At 37.5% G+C, this 22,618-nt stretch overlaps 1 protein-coding gene across 1 annotated transcript; it reads right to left on the reverse strand.

Moving 5' to 3' along the window:
• Positions 1-2,242: 2,242 nt before the first annotated feature.
• Positions 2,243-22,152, reverse strand: sfxn5a (sideroflexin 5a). Its single transcript, XM_052151452.1, has 14 exons — positions 22,054-22,152; positions 16,574-16,642; positions 16,414-16,491; positions 16,134-16,160; positions 15,852-15,906; positions 15,263-15,288; positions 12,175-12,228; positions 11,998-12,054; positions 11,719-11,784; positions 10,109-10,199; positions 5,970-6,085; positions 5,787-5,872; positions 3,517-3,634; positions 2,243-2,701 (listed from the first exon to the last, which is right to left on the reverse strand). Exons 1-14 carry the CDS (start codon positions 22,108-22,110, stop codon positions 2,624-2,626), a joined length of 978 nt encoding a protein of 325 aa, XP_052007412.1. The 5' UTR covers positions 22,111-22,152; the 3' UTR covers positions 2,243-2,623.
• Between the last annotated feature and the right edge of the window lie 466 nt (positions 22,153-22,618).

Here is a 22,618-nt window from a genome sequence, read left to right on the forward strand (position 1 = left end):
GTACGACAAGAGTGTATTGAGATAGAGAGTGAATAAAGATTGTTTAGGTGGGTTTGTTTTGAGGCCATCAGATATCCAATCCTGTGTGCAGGTGCACACATCACATCCTCTGCACCTTTACATCACACATTCCATACATTCCCTAAGCAACTCTTTTCTTCTCTTGGCTGTTTGGAAAGAGTTGAAGGAAAAGAGATGGGTAAAAAATAAGATGGGTGTTTGGTAGAGCATGTGAAAGTAAGACCTGCAAACTGTAGTTGGAGAAAATACTCTTTGGTGTTCCACAGAATGGATAGTAATGGAGTTACAAATACTCTATGATAGGTAAACAAAAGCTTGTTGATGTAGAGTGGCGCTCTAGTGGAACATGTTTGGCTGCTTGCCTGCTGTGAGAGGTACCTCACGGTATCTTCTGGGTTAACAAACTATTATTTCAAATCTCTTTCACAAGCAATCTGTTCTTGCAAATTCAAAGGTTACAGTAGAAAATGCAGAGAGACATCAAAAAATTACAATACGACTAATTAACAACATAATTAACAAAATATCAGTCGACAAATTATTGAACATACAACTGTCATTACAAGTCTCAAAGTGACATTTCATTGATCCTGAATTGACCATGATTCATTTGTCAAAGCGGTGTTGCAATGGGTATATGCATGTGCTTGTGACATAAAGAAAGCAACTGTTTTTTTTTTTCCTTTCCTATAAATTAGTCAAAATCCCATAAAAACAATTTTTATCTTGATCTGAAATTAAGCCAAAAAATGATATAGGAAACCATAAGCACCAATCATATCCTCCTTAACTTGGTTGAGTGCATGTTGTGCAACTGTTTCTGAGTGAATGAGAGTGTTTGTAAGGCGGCCCTGCATGGTTAATGATTCTACATGCGGCTTCATGTCATGTCTTTTCTCACTACAGGCCACTGAGATCAGTTACTGTGACAACCAGGTAGAAAAACACACTGGTCCACTCCTTGATTCTAGTAATGGATCTAACGATAACATTTAAGTTTACTGGAATCATTATATAGCTCAAAACTCAAACACAACCAAATATAAACAGATACAATCTATGAATAATGTGAAAGAAGAAGAAAAATTAAACCAGAAATTGTAGACCTGTGTACAGTTTCATTAACCATGATAGTGTTTCTAGGTGTGTTCTTGAACTAAGAAAAAACTGAAAAGAGTGGTCTACATTATTAGTAGGCAAGTAAAAAAAAGTCAGTGAATATGTGTTTAAAACCATTCCATTATAAATCAAACTGAGTGAGATCATTACATGTAGTAAATTAGTGTTAACCTATATTAAAAGTTATACAAGAAAGCTGTATATAATTGCCAGTAGTACAGTTGTATAAGTCTTACAGCTTTATATATTTATAATATAGTGGTCCATTTCATGGTTTGAAACTTGTAAAAGTTGAAAATGTATGTAATGATAAGAAAATAATTAAAAGGATAATTCACCCAAAAATCTAAATTCTCTCATCATTTATTCACCCTCATGCCATCCCAGATGTCTATGACTTTCTAACTTTCTTCTGTTGAACACAAACAAAGATGTTTAGAAGAATGTTTCAGCTCTGTAGGTCCATACAATGCAAGTGAATGGTAGTAAGAAATATGAAGCTCCAAAAAGCATATAAAGGCAGCATAAAAGCAATCCATAAGACTCCAGTGGTTAAATTCATTTATTCAGAAGCGATATGATGGGTGTGGGTGAGAAACTGATCAATATTTAAGTCCTTTTTTACTGTAAATTCTCCTCCCTTCCCAGTAGGTGGTGATATGCGTAAAGAATGTGAATCGCCGAAAACAAAAGAATGTGAAAGTGGAGATTGATAGTAAAAAATGACTTAAATATTGGTCTGTTTCTCACCCACACTTATCATATTGCTTCAAAAGACATGGATTTAACCACTGGAGTCTTATGGATTACTTCAATGCTGCCTTTATGTGCTTTTTAGACCTTCAAAGTTCTGGCAACCATTCACTTGCATTGTATGGACCTACAGAGCTGAAATATCATACACATCTGAGGTGGGTAATGATGAGAGAATTTTCATTTTTGGGTGAACTATTCCGTTAAGCAGATAGAGCATATTATTTGCATATAATGAGGAAGGCAGTGTAATTATATTAAATGCATTTCTTTTCTTGTTAAAATGGTCTTAAATCTCAAAACCGAATAAGACACTACATTTAGAAAATGTACATGTTGAATATATGGTTGATAATTTATTGCATTAACATTTATTTGTAAACAATAATTTTTCAGGTAATTATTACAGTATTGTTTCAATGGGAACAATGTTCATTTCTGTAAATATCCTGCAATCCTCTAGTCTGATTTACCAATGTCATGTTCAACTGCATGCAAAGGGGATGATTAGCAATAGTGAGAGTCTGTCTCTGTATGTGGCTGGGAGAGGATTCATACACAGCAGGAACAATCCAGTGAGAAGCAAGCTTCTAACATTACTTTTACAAAGACTAGGTTTAGCGTGTATTCATATAAATGAGTAAAAGCGCTGCTTTTTCTGTTCACATATGTGGAATTTTACCGTAAGAGATGAAGGCATTAGTTGATTGGTGTCAAGTATTTACAAGGGTTAAAGACCCTTGTTGTAGGTTAGGATCTTGCACTCTGTTGCAGCAGAGATCTCTGGCTCTAGCTCTGACACATGGATCTGGGAAACAGAAGGCAAGTGCAGTGAACACAAAGAGGCACAAAAACACTTTTTATGAATTTTTGTTCATTTATAGCTTATTATTACAAAAATGTAATTTGCCTATATCAAAATCACTGAGCAACAACAGAAAAACAAGACATAAGAAAACAAATAGCAAGGATCATGATATGTTGTGCAATTAAACATAGCATTAAATAGCATTGTGCTTCTTTTGCACTGACATTAAGATTCAGATCATTTGGCTACAGTGAGATAACCATTTACAGCAATCATTAAGTCATTGAGATAAAAAGTTTAATCAAATGAGAATTAAAAGTGTGCCATGTCTTCCCTGCCTGGAGCATTTTTCACAGTCAAAACTGACACTTCAACCATCATAAAAAGCTAAAATGAAGCAGCGAGCACTGGTAAATATCCAAAACAGGGCCAAAACTTGCAATATTTTGCTCAGAAACAGATGGCAATGAGTGTGTGATTGTGTGAGGCAGAATCTGAAACAGACATCCTGTGGGGTGTGAAAAGGTGGGGGGGACAGGAGTGGCGTTTTTTGGGAGCGTTCGTCTGGAACCCTCGAAAAAGTGTAAAGAGGGAGCGAGGGAGTGAGAGGAGGGGAGGATGGGAGGGCTGGGAGAGGAATAGAAGTAGTTGGCAGCACATATGTCTGCAGTTCAGTAACCATATGGATGAACAGCTTAATAAACACCATTTTAAACCATAACCGTCCTCATGACAGACAAAGAGAGGGACAGGAAGATGGTGAGAGGGGGAAAGTGAATCAGAGAGAGTGCTGCCGTGTGAGTGCTTGAGCTCACCTGACTGTTTTGGGGGAATAAGCTGATGGCAACAGGCAGAGCCAGGCCGAACGCGCAGAGACACACCATACTGTGAACAGGCAGCACAAGACGGGGGTGCTTCTGCAGCAGAGGGAGTCTAACAAGAAATGAATATGTTATTGGCAGAACACACCCTGAAAATAACAAGAAACTCCTAAAATCATAAGCATTCCTGTGATTATTATTAAAAGTACTCGCTGACACTTTTTATCTGCTTTACTCTGACACCTCCCCCTCCCTCACTCTCTCCCTGGCCGCAGTACATGAGGGGGTTGTGGGATAGCATGCTCTGCAGGAGTCCTCCAGAGTAGTCCTGCTTTAATGAAGGCAGCGGCTGCTTAATGATGACTTCATCAACACATACGCATGATGAGCTTTAATTGGCTACCAGTAACTCTCTCTCTCTCTGCGTGCATGCTTTTATGTTTGCAAGAAAAAGAAAAAGAAAGAAAGAAGTATGCTAAAGACCTTTTAGCATGTCCATCAACTGCTCTAAGTAAATCATCACATTCATCTGTCACTCTTGAGTAAAGCATGAGAGAAAAGGGAAGGTCAAAGCTGAACTGAAGAGATGTACAGTAGTAGGTGAAGAGATAGGTGAAAGGTTCAAACAGCACACATATATCACACATACACCTCTCAGCACTCTAATTAATCAAGGATAGCCCTGATCCTGTGCCCCGCCCTCAAAGCAGTGACCCTCCTGCACCTCTGTTCCTGCTCCATTGAGAGCCAGTGAAGGTGAGCTGACAGGAGGCATAGCAGAGGACAACTCTCCCATTTATTGCAGCTAACACACAGACACACAAACACACACACATACACGCAAGCACACACGCGCACGCAACTGCGAATCAGAGCAGGAAGTATTTGAGGATATTGAGTCTATTCATCATAATCAAATTCTGTTGAGGAGTTGATTCCATACATACAGTATGGGCCAAAAACCTGAGACCACAGTAAAAATGCTTTAATTTATTTTATTCAATGTAATCATTTAAAGAGGCATTATAATTTATAATGTCAGCATATCAATTTCAGTGGGAAAAAAAATCTGAATATCTTAGTATTTGGAATGTCCCCCTTGCTTTAATGACAACACGCACTTCCATAAGTAAGTGCAAAACCTGATGAACCATGTTATTCCTGCATGTTTTTTGTTGTTGTTGATTTTCTCCCCAATTTGGAATGCCCAATTTCCAATACGCTCTACGTCTTCATGGTGGTGTAGTGACTCGCCTCAATCTGGGTGGCGGAGGGCGAATCTCAGTTGCCTCTGCATCTGAAACCGCCAATCCGTGCATCTTATCAAATGGCTTGTTGAGTGCATTACCGCAGAGACCTAGCACATGTGGAGACGCACGCTATTCTCTGCGGCATCCACGCACAACTCACCACGCACCCCAACGTGACTCTACCCACCCTAGCAACCGGGCCAATTGGTTGCTTAGGAAGCCTTACTGGAGTCCCTCAGCACACCCTGGATTCGAACTTATGACTCCAGGTGCGGCAGTCAGTGTCTTTACTTGCTGAGCTACCCAGGCCCCCCATTCCTGCATGATTTAAGAATGTTCAACTTCAATAATAATTTGTGCGAGCCATATTTCGAGAGATATCATATAACTTGGCATATGACTCATACGTAAAGCTTCTATAGAGACTAACTTATCAACAAACAGAATTTAAAATCTATACAATAAAGGCATCAAAGTTTAGCTAGCCTCTTATTCAACACTATATTTGAAGTAAACATCAGTGAACAAATGTAGTTACTAATTCTGTATGTATTTATGCAATTTAAATACAATTCTAATGTTTTTTTTCTCCCATGGTACACAAACAAGACAGGGAGGAGAATTTCCCTGAAAATATTGATCATTTTGTCACCCACACTTATATCGCTTCTGAAGACATAGATTTAATCACTAGAGCTTTATGGATTACTTTTATGCTGCCTTTATGTGCTTTTTGAAGCTTCAACGTTTTGGTCACCATTCACTTGCACTGTATGGACCTACAGAGCTGAAATATTCTCCTAAAAATCTTTGTGTTCAGCAGAAGAAAGTCATACACATCTGGGATGGCATGAGGTTGAGTGAATGATGACAGAATTTAAATTTTTGGGTGAACTGTCCCTTTAACACTTGGAGCTACACATAGGGTGTGTGATTTGTGGGGCAAATTGTATGATGGCCCAATAAAAATAACTCTGAAGTCTGAAATGTGAAATTCGCAAGAATTCCTCTGACCTCTCCAGCATGGCCATTACTATAGGCGGTAACAGGAGGATAGGCATGGGCAGCACGACACGCGTCAGGGCTGTCTCTGTCAAAGCCTTAACAAAAAGAGATTTATCATACAATAAATCAGAAAGGACCTCACAATAACAACCTTTCACTTTCAACATGCAAAGGATCCCAGAACCTACTCACATGTCTGGCAGCCAGCTTCGAGGTGCCCACCACATTACCTCTGTCATCCAGTACACTGATGCCCTCTGACAGTTCAGTGTGGCGCATCAGCAAAACATTGCACACGTTGGCACTTGCTAAATGGGGTGGAGAACTGCAGTTAGAAAACTGGAATTATAAATGGATAGTACAGACTCTAATTTCTGATTTTACGAGCTGCATTCGTATCTGCTGAATATGACAATAATCCCACACCTTTTAGCGCACATTCTTTATTAATTTGACAAGTTGCTACATTGCTCAGCAACCGCAAACTCATACAGTTAGACTAATGAACTCTATATTATGTGATGAAGAATTGTTTATTCTGATTATTATTTATGATAAGTCTTACTGCTTCATGGCTTATTGATTTACCCGACATATTTGTATATAAATACCAGTGTTGGAGAAGTAACTTTAAAACTATAGCTTCATAAGCTACGTTATTAAACTACAGTAACCTACTCTTTTGAAAAAGTAGTTAGCTACACTACAAATCACTAACAACTACATTGAAGCTATTTAAAGAAGAACATACAAAATGTAAATATTATCAAAATATCACCTGATAGTCATATATTTATATTGGGTGACACTACACAATTAGGGTTACAATACACAGTTGAACAAAAATGTATACTAAATATAAACAAAAAAAAAAAACCCACCTGAAATATAATTATATTGGAACAACATGAAATGAGTAGCCTAAATGGTGACAGAATTTTCCGTTTAGGTGGAACACGTAATTTAAAGAAAGTACAATAATTATATATATATATATATATACACACACACACACACACACACACACACACACACACACACACACACACACACACACACACACACACACACACACACACACACACACCGATCAGCCACAACATTAAAAACACCTGCCTAATATTGTGTAGGTCCCCCTTATGCCACCAAAACAGCGCCAACCAGTATTCTTCTCACCACAAATGTACAGAGCAGTTACCTGAGTTACTGTAAACTTTATCCGTTCAAACCTGTCTGGTCTTTCTCTTTTGACCTCATCAACAAGGCTGTGATGAGGAGAGAGGCGTGGCCAGGCTCTAAGGCTGCATGGCAGGTGCCGAGTCACCTAAGATGAGCCTGGGGCGCCAGTTCAGAGAGAGAGACACATGCGGCCGCTATGTGTGTGTGCATCTATGTGTTTTATGTTACGTTTCAGTTCTTTTACATTATTAAAGTTATGTTGACTGTTCTGCCGGTTCCCGCCTCCTCCTTGCCCATCCTGAACCCGTTACATTGGTGCCGAAAAACGAGGGATGCCCTGTCATTGAGTCCTCGCCACTACCGTCAGCCAGGGGAGGAGCCGCGGTCATATGCCAAGGGACAGATGAGTCACGACCGGCCGCCAGGATTTGGAGGAACCGCTGCCATCTGCCACGAAGTAGAGGAGCCGTTCTGTCTGGCAGGAGTCGGAGGACGATGGCTTGTCCGGGGACCGGTGAGCAAGTTTTTTCTCTCTCTCTCTCTCTCTCTCTCCCGCTCTCGCACTTTCGCTCTTCCCTCTCCACCCCCTTGTCTCTTCCAGGGCTCCAGAGAGGCGGGGAAGATCTGCCGGCAGAAGGATGGCCGGAAGGGCAACACCTACCCTCCAGGAATAGATGGGAGGGGAGTATGTCATGCCAGAGGTTTCCCCAGCCTGAATAGGGCAGTGGAGGAGTGTGAAGAGGAGGAGGGCGTGGCCAGACCGTGAGGGTGCATCGCCGGCACTGAGTCACCTAATCAGCTGGGAAGGGGATAAAGATGAGTCGGGGGCGCCAGTTAGAGAGAGACACACGTGGCCGCTGGCCCCAACAATCTTGTCATGGTCCAAATCAGTGAGATCACCTTTTTCCCCATTCTGATGGTTGATGTGAACATTACCTGAAGCTCCTGTATCTGCATGATTTTATGCACTGCTGCAACACAATTGGCTAACTAGATAATCGCATGGACTATTGTTGGTGCCAGACGGGCTGGTCTGAGTATTTCTGTAACTGCTGATCTCCTGGGATTTTCACATACAAGTCTCTAGAATTTACTCAGAATGGTGCCAAAAACAAAAAACATCCAATGAGCGGCAGTTCTGTGGACAGAGACGCCTTGTTGATGAGAGAGGTCAACAGAGAATGACCAGACTGATTTGAACAGATAAGTAACTCATATAACCACGCTGTACATTTGTACTTGGGCAGTGGTGGCTCAGTGGTTGAGGCTCAGGGTTACTGACCAGAAGGTCGGGGGTTCAAGCCCCAGCACAGATGCCACTGTTGTGCCCTTGAGCAAGGCACTTAACTCCAAGTTGCTCCGGGGGGATTGTCCCTGTAATAAAGTGCACTGTAAGTCGCTTTGGATAAAAGCGTCTGCCAAATGCATAAATGTAAATGTAAATGTGGTGAGAAGATTATCATCTCAGAATGCTGTTTTGCGATGCGGGTTGCCACGGTTTTGGTGGCCTACACAATATTAGGCAGGTGGTTTTAATGTTGTGGCTGATTGGTGTGTGTGTGTGAATATATAGATAGATAGATAGATAGATAGATAGATAGATAGATAGATAGATAGATAGATAGATAGATAGATAGATAGATAGATAGATAGATAGATAGATAGATACAGTATATGGACATATATTCTAATAAAACCAAACAGTGTATTAATAATCTATTAAGACAGTCAGTGAATGCTGAAATAACAGCAATTGAAATCGGAAAACATTTTGATCTTGGATGTCTACCATTAAAGAGGGGTTAGCTGGATATAACACTAAACAAAACAAATAGCTTAATATGTCAAAGTGTGCACATGAATTACAAGAGGAAAAATGATTAGAATAATGATTTACTTCCTGGCATTATCATCTTTGGCATGTGGTGAGATTGATGTGAGGGTGTGTGAGAGAGAGAAATAGAGAGTGAGAAAAAGAAACAGAGAGAGAGCCTGAAGCATTTTTAATTTACAGGCCTTGTGTTGTGAGTTATCAGTGTTCATTGCGGCAGTGTTGTGGGGCTGAGTTAATTGGCTGAGTAAATAGCTATTCTCCTCTGAGGGGTTCAGACCCAGGCCAATTACCACACACACACACACACACACACACACACACACACACACACACACAAATAGAAATGGAGAACAAAGAAATAGAAATGCACACATACTACATTTTATCTGACATAGCAAAGGGTCTTGGTTTAGTTCATCAACTGAGGCAAATTAAGCTTTAAAGTTCAATTAAAATACAACATGTGTGTTTATAAAGGTACTGAAGGCTAGATGCTGTCTTTTGGACATGAATTAAAAGTTTGAAATAATTCTAGCAATTTACTCACAATGCACACTGCGAGGATATTTAGAGACATTGAAAAAAAACACAAGAACATTTTTTTAACCAAAGCCAAATTTCAAACAATATGTCTCCACTGTCTTTAATTAGCTGACTTTTTTCCCTTTTATAACTAAACTATGAAAAACAACAACAACATGGCGGCCTGGAGACAGAGAAGCTAGTGCTAAGACGGAGAGCACTTTAGGCCTAATTAACCAATTAAAGAACGGCAGCCGAGAGCTAACAAGGTCCTGTTACCCGAGCCCAGAGAGGTGAGGGGGAACCTGCTGATTTAATTAAAGGGGCGAGGTGGGGTACGAAAACAATTTAATTACAGCCAAGTATCCCCAAGGCATTGTGGGGCAGACTTCCTGAGCCCCTCTGGACCTGTTTGAGCCTCACAACGCTAATGGAACACTGAGATAACATTTCAGCAGCATCCCCCTCGACAACAGGATCAGTCAAAACACAACACATGAATAAACAACAAGCAACAAATGCTTATAATGCGGTTGAGGTTTAATGGATCGACCTAATTTAGAAATTAAGTGTCATTACAAATACAAAGATGTGGGCTTTTAGACAGCAAAATAGCTGGCAATACTGCAATGATCTGTATGCATTAATACCATGCATTAACGACTCAATTATTTTGTGCTTTAATAATCAGGAATTTACTATTATGACAGGAAGTACTAGCTTGATTTCTTTTATAAAGACAATGGGGCAGATTAAAGTGATGCATGCAAGGAAATCAACACAAACATGCACATACCAACGGCAGGGAAGGGGATGAACCTCTGGACCAGGATTCTTGTAGCTGGACTGAACTTTTCAGCTCTCTTTATAAGAATATTCAGCCCCACCTGAGTGCATATACACACAATTATATTTAATTTAATTGACTCATTTCTAATAATTAACATTTCTTTTTTCATAGCCTTTTTTGACTTTAATTTAAAGGCCAATGTAGACCAAACAGGAAAGTGAGAGAGGGGGAATTACTTTACTGATTACTTCATGGAAAAAGCAATTACATTACTAATTAATTTAATTTAAGTTAACAATTTTCACGTAAGTTTTTGTTTTTTAGCTTAACACATTCAAAATGTTGTCTTTATTTCCTCCTTGTTCATTGTCACTTCAGCTGTCAAAGAAACACAGACATTCACATGAACATAATTCATGTTGCAAATGTATTCTATATAAATAATGTTATTGTAGAAATATGTATAATCTTCCTCGTGGTCATGATTAGGGGTTCTCGCTCACAATGGGGCACATGGTAAGTTGTGCGTGGATTGCGGAGAGTAGCATGAGCCTCCACATGCTGCGAGTCTCCGCAGTGTGGAGCACAAAGAGATAAGATTGACTGTCTCAGAAGCAGAGGCAACTGAGACTTGTCCTCCACCAACCGGATTGAGGTGAGTAACAGCGCCACCACAAGGACCTCCTAAGTAGTGGAAATTGGGTTTTCCAAATTGGGAGAAAAGGGGATAAAAAAAAAAAATAAATGAACAAAGTGACACTGATGAGTTTGCAGGTTAGTATATGAAACTAGTGTAACTGCGCAAACTTGTCGATTAGAAATGGCTACATTAATTATGCAATTTATCTATCTGTAGCATTGAATGGGATTCATAAGCTGTTAAACCACAAAATAAATAACCCAATACTTCCATTCTGACGCGAATGCTGAGCTTCTGCGTACCGTCAAACGTGAGCCTATCAATGTATATTCCATTTATCCAGTTATGATGTTGAAAAAATCCTTATTTGACTACAAATGAAAAACTTGCTTCATGTCCAATATAACAATGATATCTTAACATACATTAACCTGATATGACAAATATAACACATTAAGTGAAAAAACATTTGTTTTCATAGTGACCTTAACATCATGTAATTCTCTGTCGGTTTCATGACAGGCTATGCTAAGTTGTTTCCCATCTTGCCTTGGGAGTCTCTGGTAATTTCTCTCAACTCCATTTAAAGGACTGTCTAACAAACATCTGAGAACCAAACCCATTCACATCCCTTCCCTTCACAGCAGGGGTCTTCAAATGCACTGTAGTTTTAATTAGTGGCCCCCTCCTACATTTCTCACAGGCATGGGGCCATTTGTAGTTGTCGTCACCATGGTTCTGCTTGTCATGCCCCTGGGCATCAAACTGCTGCCCAGTAGGGCAGCTAATTGGCTCTAGAGGACACAGGAGGCGTGACTAGAAGGATATGCAATTCAGCAAACTGAAATACACCATAGGGTAGGACTGTGTGTGTGTGTGTGTGTGTGTGTGTGTGCACCTGAGGGATATAAGAAAGGTTCTCTCTACCAATCAAATGATATACTTAATACAGTTTTGTATATGTGTGTAAACTCACCACTATAGTAACTGCACTGCTGACTGCACCAAGGTATCCCTGGAAAAACGTTGACATTGGTGCAGGCTGAAAACATAAAATTAAATGAAAATGAGAAAATACAACAAAAAAATCGAAATTGTTACAACAACGAAGGCAGACATAAATACAACGTTATCATTTACCACTTTTATTTACTTATCACTTTGTTATCTAAAATATAAATTACATGAAAGATACAATTCTATTTGGGCTGTCAAAACAATATGTACTGCTCAAACTTATATTATTTATATGCACCTTAGTTGCATTTCGGTTGCAATAGTTGACACAAGCGTTGTGGCTCTGGTTCAGCCACTGTAAGAAAGGGAGTGAAATTTAGCCATAAACTAAGCTTGTAAGGACATGATATGTCATGCAAAAAAGACTACTAGAAAACTAGATGTACTGTTTGCAGGTTTGAGACTAACAATGTACCTGCCAGAAGATGGTGGAAGCAAGAGTTTGATTGGGTAGGAGGAGGCCCACTACCTATAAATGGAGGAGTCATTTACAGCAAGTTAAAGAGTAAAACATAGATTATGTTAATATTTACACCTGTTTGTGTGTCTGTGACAGCTGAAGGGCTTGCAGCGTCTAACGAGACATTGTAAGGGAGAAACATGTTGTGCTGAATGTTTGACTTGCTTGCAACAATGAACAAGGAGGAAATATAGAATTGTTTTTAATTGGTTGAGGGGAAAAACTTTTCAGTGAACTAAAAGTACAATAATTACTAATGTGATTCAGTGGCATCTCTACATGTTGTGCAAAATGCGTGGCATAATCATAACTTTATTTTAAGATATAATATATTTACGCAAACTAAACTTGTTTTATATCCATTATACAAGACAGAAGTAGATTTTCTTTAGAGAAATTCTATAATTAATAATGTCTGTTGCGTTAAAGCCATTTAATTAGCTATGTGCAAGCTATTCCGTCGTCCTCAGTGGGAGCTCGAGGGAGATTTGAAGAATGTCATGCGCGTGTGTAACGAACGTTCAATGATAGCCTGAGGGGTACATTTGCCTTAATGTGTTGCTGGTTAACTTAGTTAAAGTGCACTGCTCATCATTTCAATGAATTGTATGCCATTGATTTGGGGTGTTGTTGATGCATTGGTTTGTATTTGATAACAATAACTGCAAAAAAAACAGTCTATTGTTTTGATTGGTTTTGTTATGCTGTTCATACAAGTTAATGAGATAATATGCACAGCCTTTGATGATTCACTTATATCTGAATTGCTTTCACTGTAACATTGGATAGGCCTATATGTTTTTTTTCACTCCACAAGTACGAGTCTGGTTAAACCAAGGAGTTCTAGGGTGAAAGTTCTACCTGTCGATCAACCACTGCGCTAAAATATTTTTTAAAACTTTGTTAGATTCGTGCTGTTTTAAAAGGAAATAACCATCCATTCAGAAAATGTGTGTGTGCCTGATATCAACATAAAGTGTCACAGATGAGAAGCACACACATCTCTGAAGCTCAGTTAATACAGGTACTCCAAAATAAATGACAATTCTGCTAAAAAAATTAATGTTTAGAACTTTTGATTAAACAGAAGTATAATTGGCAAAAACAGTGCACCGCTTTTTTGTATTTTTTGTTATGAACTGAAAATTCTCTCATGATTTAGTTATCTTTAAGCCATCCCCGATGTGTAGCAGAACCAATGTGAAGGTTTTTATAAGCACAAATCAGCTGTTTTTGTCCACACAATGCAAGTAAATGGGTGTCATCAATCTGCTGGCTATCTGACCATCCAAAAGTCATATTTAGGCAGCATAAAAGTAATCCACATGAAGCAAAACGATAGGTTGTTGTAAGAAACCAATTGATAATTAAAATGTTTTTAAATTTAAAACGTTGCTTCCGGCCAGCGCTTTATTGCTGTTTGAAATGACCTAACATTCGCATGATGTTCGTTCCTCTGTTGAATACAAAGTGCATGTTTCCAACTTCTCGCGCCATTGCGCTAACATCATGCAACAGCATCGATGCGTCGACTGTTGGCATGAAAGCAACTTTTGTGTTAATTCAGTTTTAATTGTCAATTTATTTTTTACACCAGCCGATTGGTTTACTTCTGAAGACATTAATTGATCGTCTGGAATTGTGTGGATTACTTTTATGCTGCCTAAATATGCCTTTTGGACCGTCAAACACTTGCATTGTATGGACAAACTAAGCTGAAATGTGTAAAATCTAAATAAAATTCAGTTCTGCTGAAGAAGAAAAGTCATACACATCTGGGATGACTTAAAGGAAACTAAATCATTAGAGGATTTTCATTTTTTGGTGAACTAACCCTTTAAAGCTTTTTGTTGTATTCAAAGATTTTATTTTAAGTGTTTATGCTTAAAGTAACACTTTCAGTAATTTTAATAAGGAAAATTTAGAACATTTTATCAAACAATTTGGCCAAAGTAAAAGCTTCAGTAATAGTGACTTTAGCTGAAAGTCGAGTAGTTTGCATCCCTGAACACACTGTAATGATTGGTGTATGCAGTCATGAAATTAGTCCTTGAAATCCAAACACAATTGGCCAAAAGAGATGCATATGACCAGGTGTAAATGGCGAAGGCGCCTGTTAATACACATCTTAATACCAGGCGATAAACAGGGCACACACATGCAGTGGGAGTGTGTGTGTGTGTGTGTGTGTGTGTGTGTTTGAGGGAGTGAAGTCCAAACTGATGCATCAATTGTAGGTTACAATTATTTTCTTGTTTCTTCTTTATCCTTTAAAATGATGGAAAGCTTCAGAATTATCTATCAATGTTTTAAATAATCTGTAAATGATGGAGAATGTTCAATTAACAAAACCAATGTTTAGTTAGGTGATTGTTTGTGCCCCACCAAATTTAATGAGCCTGAGACACCACTGATGTGATTACTTTTTCCATGAAGTAATCAGTCAAGTGATCTGATTACAATTAAAAAAATAATAATTTGTAGTGGATTACTTTTTGGATTAATTTACCCAATGCTGCTGAATAACATGGCTTCACAATGTGATTTGGCTGGTCATTATTAGTTTTGGTTTTCAATCCTGAAAAACAGCCGGCTTATCTTTGAACATTGAGTGTTTGGTTTGCAAATGTCTTATGTTAGTTTCACAGGTTTTAAACTTTCATTTGCAAGCACCTCAGAACAAAAAAACACTGTGGATGTGGTTCGTCATTTATCATGATGCATGTAAATCTGAATTTTATTTACTGTTTGTCATACTTCCGTCATTTGTCCAATCTTTTTGGTTGCCTAAAACACTAGTGTTTCATTGGTGAACGAATCAGTGTTTCTGAACGAATCTTTTAAGTAAACGAATCATTCTCATAAAAAATGTAATGTACAGAAATGGTGATGAACTAATCTTTTTAGTGAACATATTCAAAAGACTTGAGTCATTGGGATATATCAAAATCCCCACCAAATGCCGTAATCTCATTTCCACTTGGTTAAAATCCCCTGGACTTAGACAAACAAGAAACAATTTCCTTTTAAAACAGTGACTTACCACTGGTGTACCAAAGGGCACAAAACCTGAAAGAAAAGAAAAACATAGTAACAGAAAGACTATGCAGGGGTAAAAGAAGGAGTTCAGGAGAAAATGAATCTCTTGACCTAATGACAGAAAAATACAAACAATGTAATTTTGACATTTGAATAGTGTGGATTAGACCACAGAATTACACTTAAATTCATGTATGGTTTAATGATCAGGATTACAGACTCTCATATGACATTATGGCTTTATTACTGACCTTTAACACATTAATAAAATCCTCATTACTCATAAGAGACAGCATGGTTCAGAGGTAGCCATCATAATTGTCAGGCCGGTCTCCCTCACTATCTGTTCTGTCTTTAAATAGTAGTGTTAACAGAAGACTAAAATACTCCTATTTCTGAGTGGCCCAACAACACTTCCAGTCAGCAGGGGGGAGAGGCTTTAATCAGAGCCCAGCTGAGTGTGACCTTTTCCAACAGATCGGTCTAGAGAGACCCCCTACCACCTAACTCCAGTCTCCAGAGCTGGTAACAAGCAGCAAACTGCCTACCACCCATGACACTGATACACACTGAAAACACACTCACACCCTTACCTGACATGCGAAAGGGCATGGGGATCTTCTCTCCTGTGTCTGGATGGATGATGGCCTGAGGACATAATGAATCCACAGACAGCAGACAGGTTGAAGGAGAGAAAACGAGACAGAATAAGAGGTGAGAGAAGACTGATGGAAGAATTACCATCCTGTTATCCGTATTCTTCTTTTATTACACCACTAATCAGAACTACAGCTTGTGAGTGTGTGTCAGTGTCACATAAAGGACTGTACAATGATATTGAGTGATATGAGGCTTTCATAGCTTTTCACACTCACCTGTTTAACCTTCTGAGCCTCCCAAAGCTTGTGAAACAGAGAGAAACATGCAAAAGAGGCAAATGTTTACAATTATTTCATCCTCACCTTGCTTTAATGTCACCAAATGCAACCAAACTCTTTCACACAACACTGACTGAATTGTCACCTTGTAGCAAATTCTGACATTTTAATTGGCTGAAGTTTGCTTCCTCACCACATTTCCAACAGCTATTCCACAAACAAAATACAATGGTGTTTCAAAATTAAATTTCAGCTTTTAAGGAGCCCTATTACTTACCTGTGCATTAGTCACGCCTGCAGGCAGTGTTCCATATTTGAACTGATCCAAGAGATTCATACATTCACGCAAACGATACTGAAATAGAAAGAAGACATTTTTTTCCACAGATACTATCCAGTGATTTGAGGCTGAAACATTTCAGGAGACTCTCGCCTACCTCTGACACAAGGAGCGTGCGAGGGTCGATCACATCCAAGAAGTGTCTTAATCTGCCATAAAAAAAGCCCTGAAGGTAATAGTGAAAAAGTAAAAAAATTAAACAATATTATGAACTATATATATATATATATATATATATATATATATATATATATATATATATATATATATACACACATGTTAGGAATTAAATGTTTAAAGATTGTTTATAGCTTTTACACATTATACACAATATGTTTGGAATAATGTCCAGATATTTGCTGTTTCGGAAGGAAATTGGATTTTAATTCACCAAAGTGGCATTCAAGTGATCACAATGTATAGTCAGGACCAGGGGCGAAAATTTCATCAAAATGTTGGGGGGGACAATAAACATAACAATTCTCAAGTGCAATTTTTGAAGGGGACACCAAGGTTTTTTTTGTTGTTGTTGCCCCATTTGCATTTGTATTATTTTATTTCTTAAACAATTATTTAAAGAATATATCATTATATTATTTACAATACACATATTTTAATGATATTTTAGGGGGGGACAACCCACAGATAGGGGGGTCCTGACCCCCCGACCCCCCCGCGATTTCCGCCTATGGTCAGGACATTACTGATGTAAAAAACAGCATCATCACAATTTGAATAAAGTCATTTTTGATCAAATCTAGATAGAGTGATGGCCGCTGGAAATGTGGCCTAACACCTTATCCTTGAATAATCATGCTAAATTGCTAATCTGGTACTAAAAATATCACTTGCCATTTTATCAAAAACTGCTGAAAGCTATTTGGTTTGTTATAAGCATTATACAATGCTTGAAATTGCCAAAAAAACTGTAATTACAAAGACAAAAGACAACTGGCTCTAACAAGGACAGAAAGAGATGTGGAAGGCCAGATGTACAACTAAACAAAGGATAAGTACATCAGAGTCTCTAATTTAAGAAATAGATGCCTCACATGTCCTCAGCTGACAGCTTCATTGAATTCTACCCGCTAAACACCAGTTTCATTTACAACAGTAAAGAGAAGAATCAGGAGTGCAGGCATTATGGGAAGAATTGCAAAGGAAAAGCCACTTTTGAAACAGAAAAACAAAAAGGTTAGAGTGCAAAGAAACACAGACATTGGACAACAGATAATTGGAAAAGTGCCCGACAAGACAGCCACATCTATAGCAAGTGCTACAGGAAGCGTGGCTTGAAATGTCACCTGAGAATCTGGACAAACTGACAACTAGAATGCCAAAGATCTGCAAAACTGTCATTGATGAACGTGGAGGACTTTTTGATGAGAACTCTTTGAAATAGTTTAAGTCAAGTAATTGTAGTTAGTAATTTTTCACTTTATTAATGTCCTGACTGTGATCAGTCAAATGCCACTTTGGTGAATTAAAGTACCAATTTCTTTCCTTAAGAGCAAAATCTGTACATTATTCCAAACTTTTGGCCACCAGTGTATGTCATAAAAAGGAGCAGAGTAAACAAAGGAATTGCAAGAAATTGAGTGAGTATTGTCTGGACTGGATTACCTTAATTATTTATTATATCAATCTCATATATAATGTAAGTTTTAAGAAACATGTGGTGCTGTTAGACATATAGTATAGTTAATTTACATACAGTATGTATAGAGGGGGTACGTTTTTTGTTTACAAATCTAATATTTCATATACAGTATATACTGCTCTGTGGAACAAATTTTCAAACTAACCTGTAACACTTGGTGTTTTCTGTTTTTTAATAAAAAATGTACACACGATTACAACATTAAAGGGATAGTTCATGCGAAAACTTGCATTGAGGACCTACAGAGCTGAGATAGTCTTCTAAAATCATCATTTGTGTTCAGCAGAAGAAAGTCATACACATCTGAGATGGCATGAGGGTGAGTAAATGATGAATTTAAATTTTTTGGTGAACTATCCCTTTAATGTTTCAATAAGTCTTTTTCTTACTTAAAGCAATAAGTTAAGGGTTATTTACAGTTAAGGGCAGGTTTGTGTGGAACAAGAAAAGCTCTTCTGTGATTAATAACCATGATTATTAATGATATGTTCACAATTTTATTAAATTGCTCGAAATATTATTTCTGAGGCCCCAGAAACTTTCTCCAGATGCAGAAGTCTGCTGATGCGCGCTCTGACACCAGGGCCGAGTCAGTTGTTTTCGTGTGCCAGGTGTGCCCGCCTCATTACTAACTGTCTGCTGGCTGATCTGTAGCCCTAAAGAAACTTCTTCCAGTGCAATTAAAATGTTCAGATGTGCGTCTGTGAAAGGTTTAAAGCAAGATTTTAAAGCAGCACACAACATATTCTCAGTTTATCACGTCTAACAGACGGCCACATGTGACGTACGGCATACCGCTACAGCAATAACAGCAGATGTTAATCATCTGTATTAAATAAATAAATGAATGAATAAATAAATTACCTCTCCATTTCTCTTCCTCTGAGGTTAAAGTTATTGAGTCACCTATACTTATAAATGCTTTAAATGTGTTTTTGTCATACTGAATGTTCCAGTTTCACATGTTTTAACAGAGTATTATGAACTCGCTTAGGTACAAAATTGGTACAAAAAAGTATGCTATAACAGGGCTAAAAGCCCCCTGGGGGCCACTTTTAATTTAATTTTCTCCCAAAACACTAAACAGCAACAAAAACTACCACTTAACTTTCCTTAACACCTGTTTGTCACTATACACTGCAAAATATTCCTGATCCATGGGACCATTGTGTGCAATGTCTTAAGTTTGATTTTGAGGTAATTTGATTGAATATTTTATCAATTTTAAAAATGTTGCACATTTATTTTAAATCCTTGGTATTATACCTTTGTCTATTTTTAGACAAAATTCTTATTTTTTAGTTTCAGTTAATGTTTAAGGTGACTGAACCAAAGTGTTTTTAATAACGGTCCAATTAGTGAAAGGATAGTTATTGGGGTAAAAAGCCCCCCTGTTGCAGGGGCAAACGGCCCCAACAAAACTATTTCTTTGTTTGTTTTTATTAAGTGGGGCCAGTAGATTTTTTTTAAAGTGGGCTCATGTTGACTGATCTAATCACAATGGAGATTCATTTGTTTATAGAATATTTGATTATTTTAATTATGAGATGTTATAAAATGCCAAATGTGACTGAAATGAACAGGAAATCAGTCACCTTTTTCTGAAGTATTTTTTATTTTTGCCCTATTACTATTGTCCCTTACACGATATCACTAAAACCCCATTTTCTCATGTCCCAAGAGCTTTAAAAAACCTCATGTCCCAAAAATGTTGTTGTTTTTCCCCCAAACATTTAAATGTTCAGTGTTATATTCTCTCACTAACATTATTTTGTTGTAAATGTGCAATTTAAACTGAAATAGAATTTTTGTGTTTGTTTTTTGTGGCCCTTGACTTATTGTCCATTTCATGATATTATGACCTTTAATTGAAGATTTGTGAAATTGCATCACACACTAAAGGGTCAAATCAGCAATTCAGCAAAATAATATCAGTGTTATTTAAATTGTGTAACTCTTCAGTTTTTTCTGTGTTTTCATTTAATTTGTAATATTAGTCTGTGTGGTCAAGCTTAACATGCTAACGCTGTTATAGGAAGAGGGAAAATTAGGCTACATTCAAAAACATATCCAGCTCTGGAAAAAACAAAGAGACCACTGCAAAATTATCAGTTTCTCTGGATTTATTATTTATAGGTATGTGTTTGAGTAAAATGAACTTTTTGTTTTATTCAATAAAGTACTGACAACATTTCTCTCAAATTCCAAATAAACATTTTGTCATTTAGAGCATTTATTTGCAGAGAATGAAAACTGGTCAAAATAACAAAAAAGATGCAGCGCTTTCAGACCTTGAATAATGCAAAGAAAACAAGTTCATATTTATTTTTAAACATCACAATATTAATGTTTTAACTTAAGAAGAGTTCAGAAATCAATATTTGTGGAATAACCCTGATTTTCAATCACAGCTTTCATGCGTCTTGGCATGCTCTCTACCAGTCTTTCATATTGATCTGGGGGTGCTTCAGCAAGGCTGGAATCGGGCAGATTTGTCTCTGTGAAGGATGCATGAATCAAGTTTTTGCCACGTAAAAGGTTTATCTGGAAGAAAACTTGCCTAACTCTGCTCTGACAATGTTCCCCAACTCTGAGGATTGTTTTTTCCAGCAGTGCAATGCTCCATGCCACACAGTTAGATCAATCAAGGTGTGGATGGAGGACCACCGGATCAAGACCCTGTCCTTGCCACCCCAATCTCCAGACCTGAACCCCAATGAAAACCTCTGGAATGTGATCAAGAGGAAGATGGATGGCCACAAGCCATTAAACAACGCCGAGCTGCTTGAATTTGTGCACCAGGAGTGGCATAAAGTCACCCAACAGCAATGTGAAACACTGGTAAAGAGCATGCCAAGACACATGAAAGCTGTGATTGAAAATCAGTGTTATTCCACCAAATATTGATTTCTGAACTCTTCTTAAGTTAAAACATTAATATTGTGATGTTTAAAAATGAATATGAACTTGTTTTCTTTGCATTATTCGAGGTCTGAAAACAGCATATTTTTTGTTATTTTGACCAGTTTTCATTCTCTGCAAATAAATGCTCTAAATGACAAAATGTTTATTTGGAGTTTGAGAGAAATCTTGTCAGTACTTTATTGAATAAAACAAAAATGTTCATTTTACTCAAACAAATACCTATAAATAGTAAGAAAATGATAATTATGCAGTGGTCTCTTTAATTTTTTCCAGAGCTTTATATTTTAGCCTATTTTTAAGATTTACACATTTCAATTTTAAAACAAAATTCAATCAAATTGAATTCTGTAATATGTTTAACTAAATTAAATTATTAAAAACATTTACTTAATTCAATTTGATGGACATTTTTCATTTAAAATGTCAATATAATTCTGTTAACAGAATGAAAACCATCACTATAAGTTTACAAATATGATAGCTACGGTATATATCCTATCACTGACTATGTGGTGGCTAATTTTACTCACTGAATGTTTGCTCTGACTGTGCCCACCTAACATACAGCTGAATTTTTAAAGATATTTAGCTTGACCTTAATGGCTTATAACATCTTTCCATATAATGATGAAACATTGAGATCCTTAATAAGTATTTTACTTTTCAAAAATGTCAAAGCCCAAAAGACACCGAATTGTAGCAATAATTCAGTTCACATATAAAGCTTAGTGGCGTCATCACACCGACAGAGGTCTCTGTTAATGCGACTTCACCAGAGAGTGAGTGACGGTTTTACTTTGAATTCACAGTAAACGGAAGCTCTTTTTAACCGCAGAGGGTGATACCGCTAAAACAATACTATCGAAATAGACAGTCTCCTATAGTTAAACGTCTCCGGAAAGCCTGAATACTTCAGCTAGATGTAACGAAGCACTTTTTTAACTCTTTTAAAAGTCTTATTTTCGTACGCACTGGGTCATATTGTTATTTACCTGATCAAAACGAGACTCGCCGAGTCTAAATTGGGGGTACAATGTCGAGTCAGGCATAGCAGATTTAGCCACAAACAGAGTGCATTCAACACAGTTGTTTTCGGAGCACTGCAAAGAAGCTACCGTAGGCTACCTCAGATTGGTTGAGTCATCCGTGTCGATGCATTTTGGGTAATGGCGTTTTTCTCCAGGGTCTATAAAAGTATGACTCACTTTTATGAATTTTTTGAAAGAATCTAGTCTATGTCTTACATATATGCTGGCTATTTGTCATTGGTGAAAACGTTGCTTTTCTTAAATTAACAAATTTGTTGAATACACTCACCTTGTGTGATTCAGGCTTTAATATGATCTTGTTACTGCAGTGTAATGTGATTATTTTTATTTGCCTCATACACATAGTCACTAATCAAAGAGGGTCATACTTCAAATGTATCTTCCACAAGCTTTAATATATAAAGTTATCATTTCAATTCTCCCATATACTCTCTTTAAAATAACACAATGACTTTGCATTTTTTTCGTCACAAGTGTTCTTGTCTGAGAGCTAAATTTAATGATTGAT

This window comes from Xyrauchen texanus, chromosome 20, assembly GCF_025860055.1.
Source record: "Xyrauchen texanus isolate HMW12.3.18 chromosome 20, RBS_HiC_50CHRs, whole genome shotgun sequence".
In the NCBI taxonomy this organism is placed as follows: Eukaryota; Metazoa; Chordata; class Actinopteri; order Cypriniformes; family Catostomidae; genus Xyrauchen; species Xyrauchen texanus.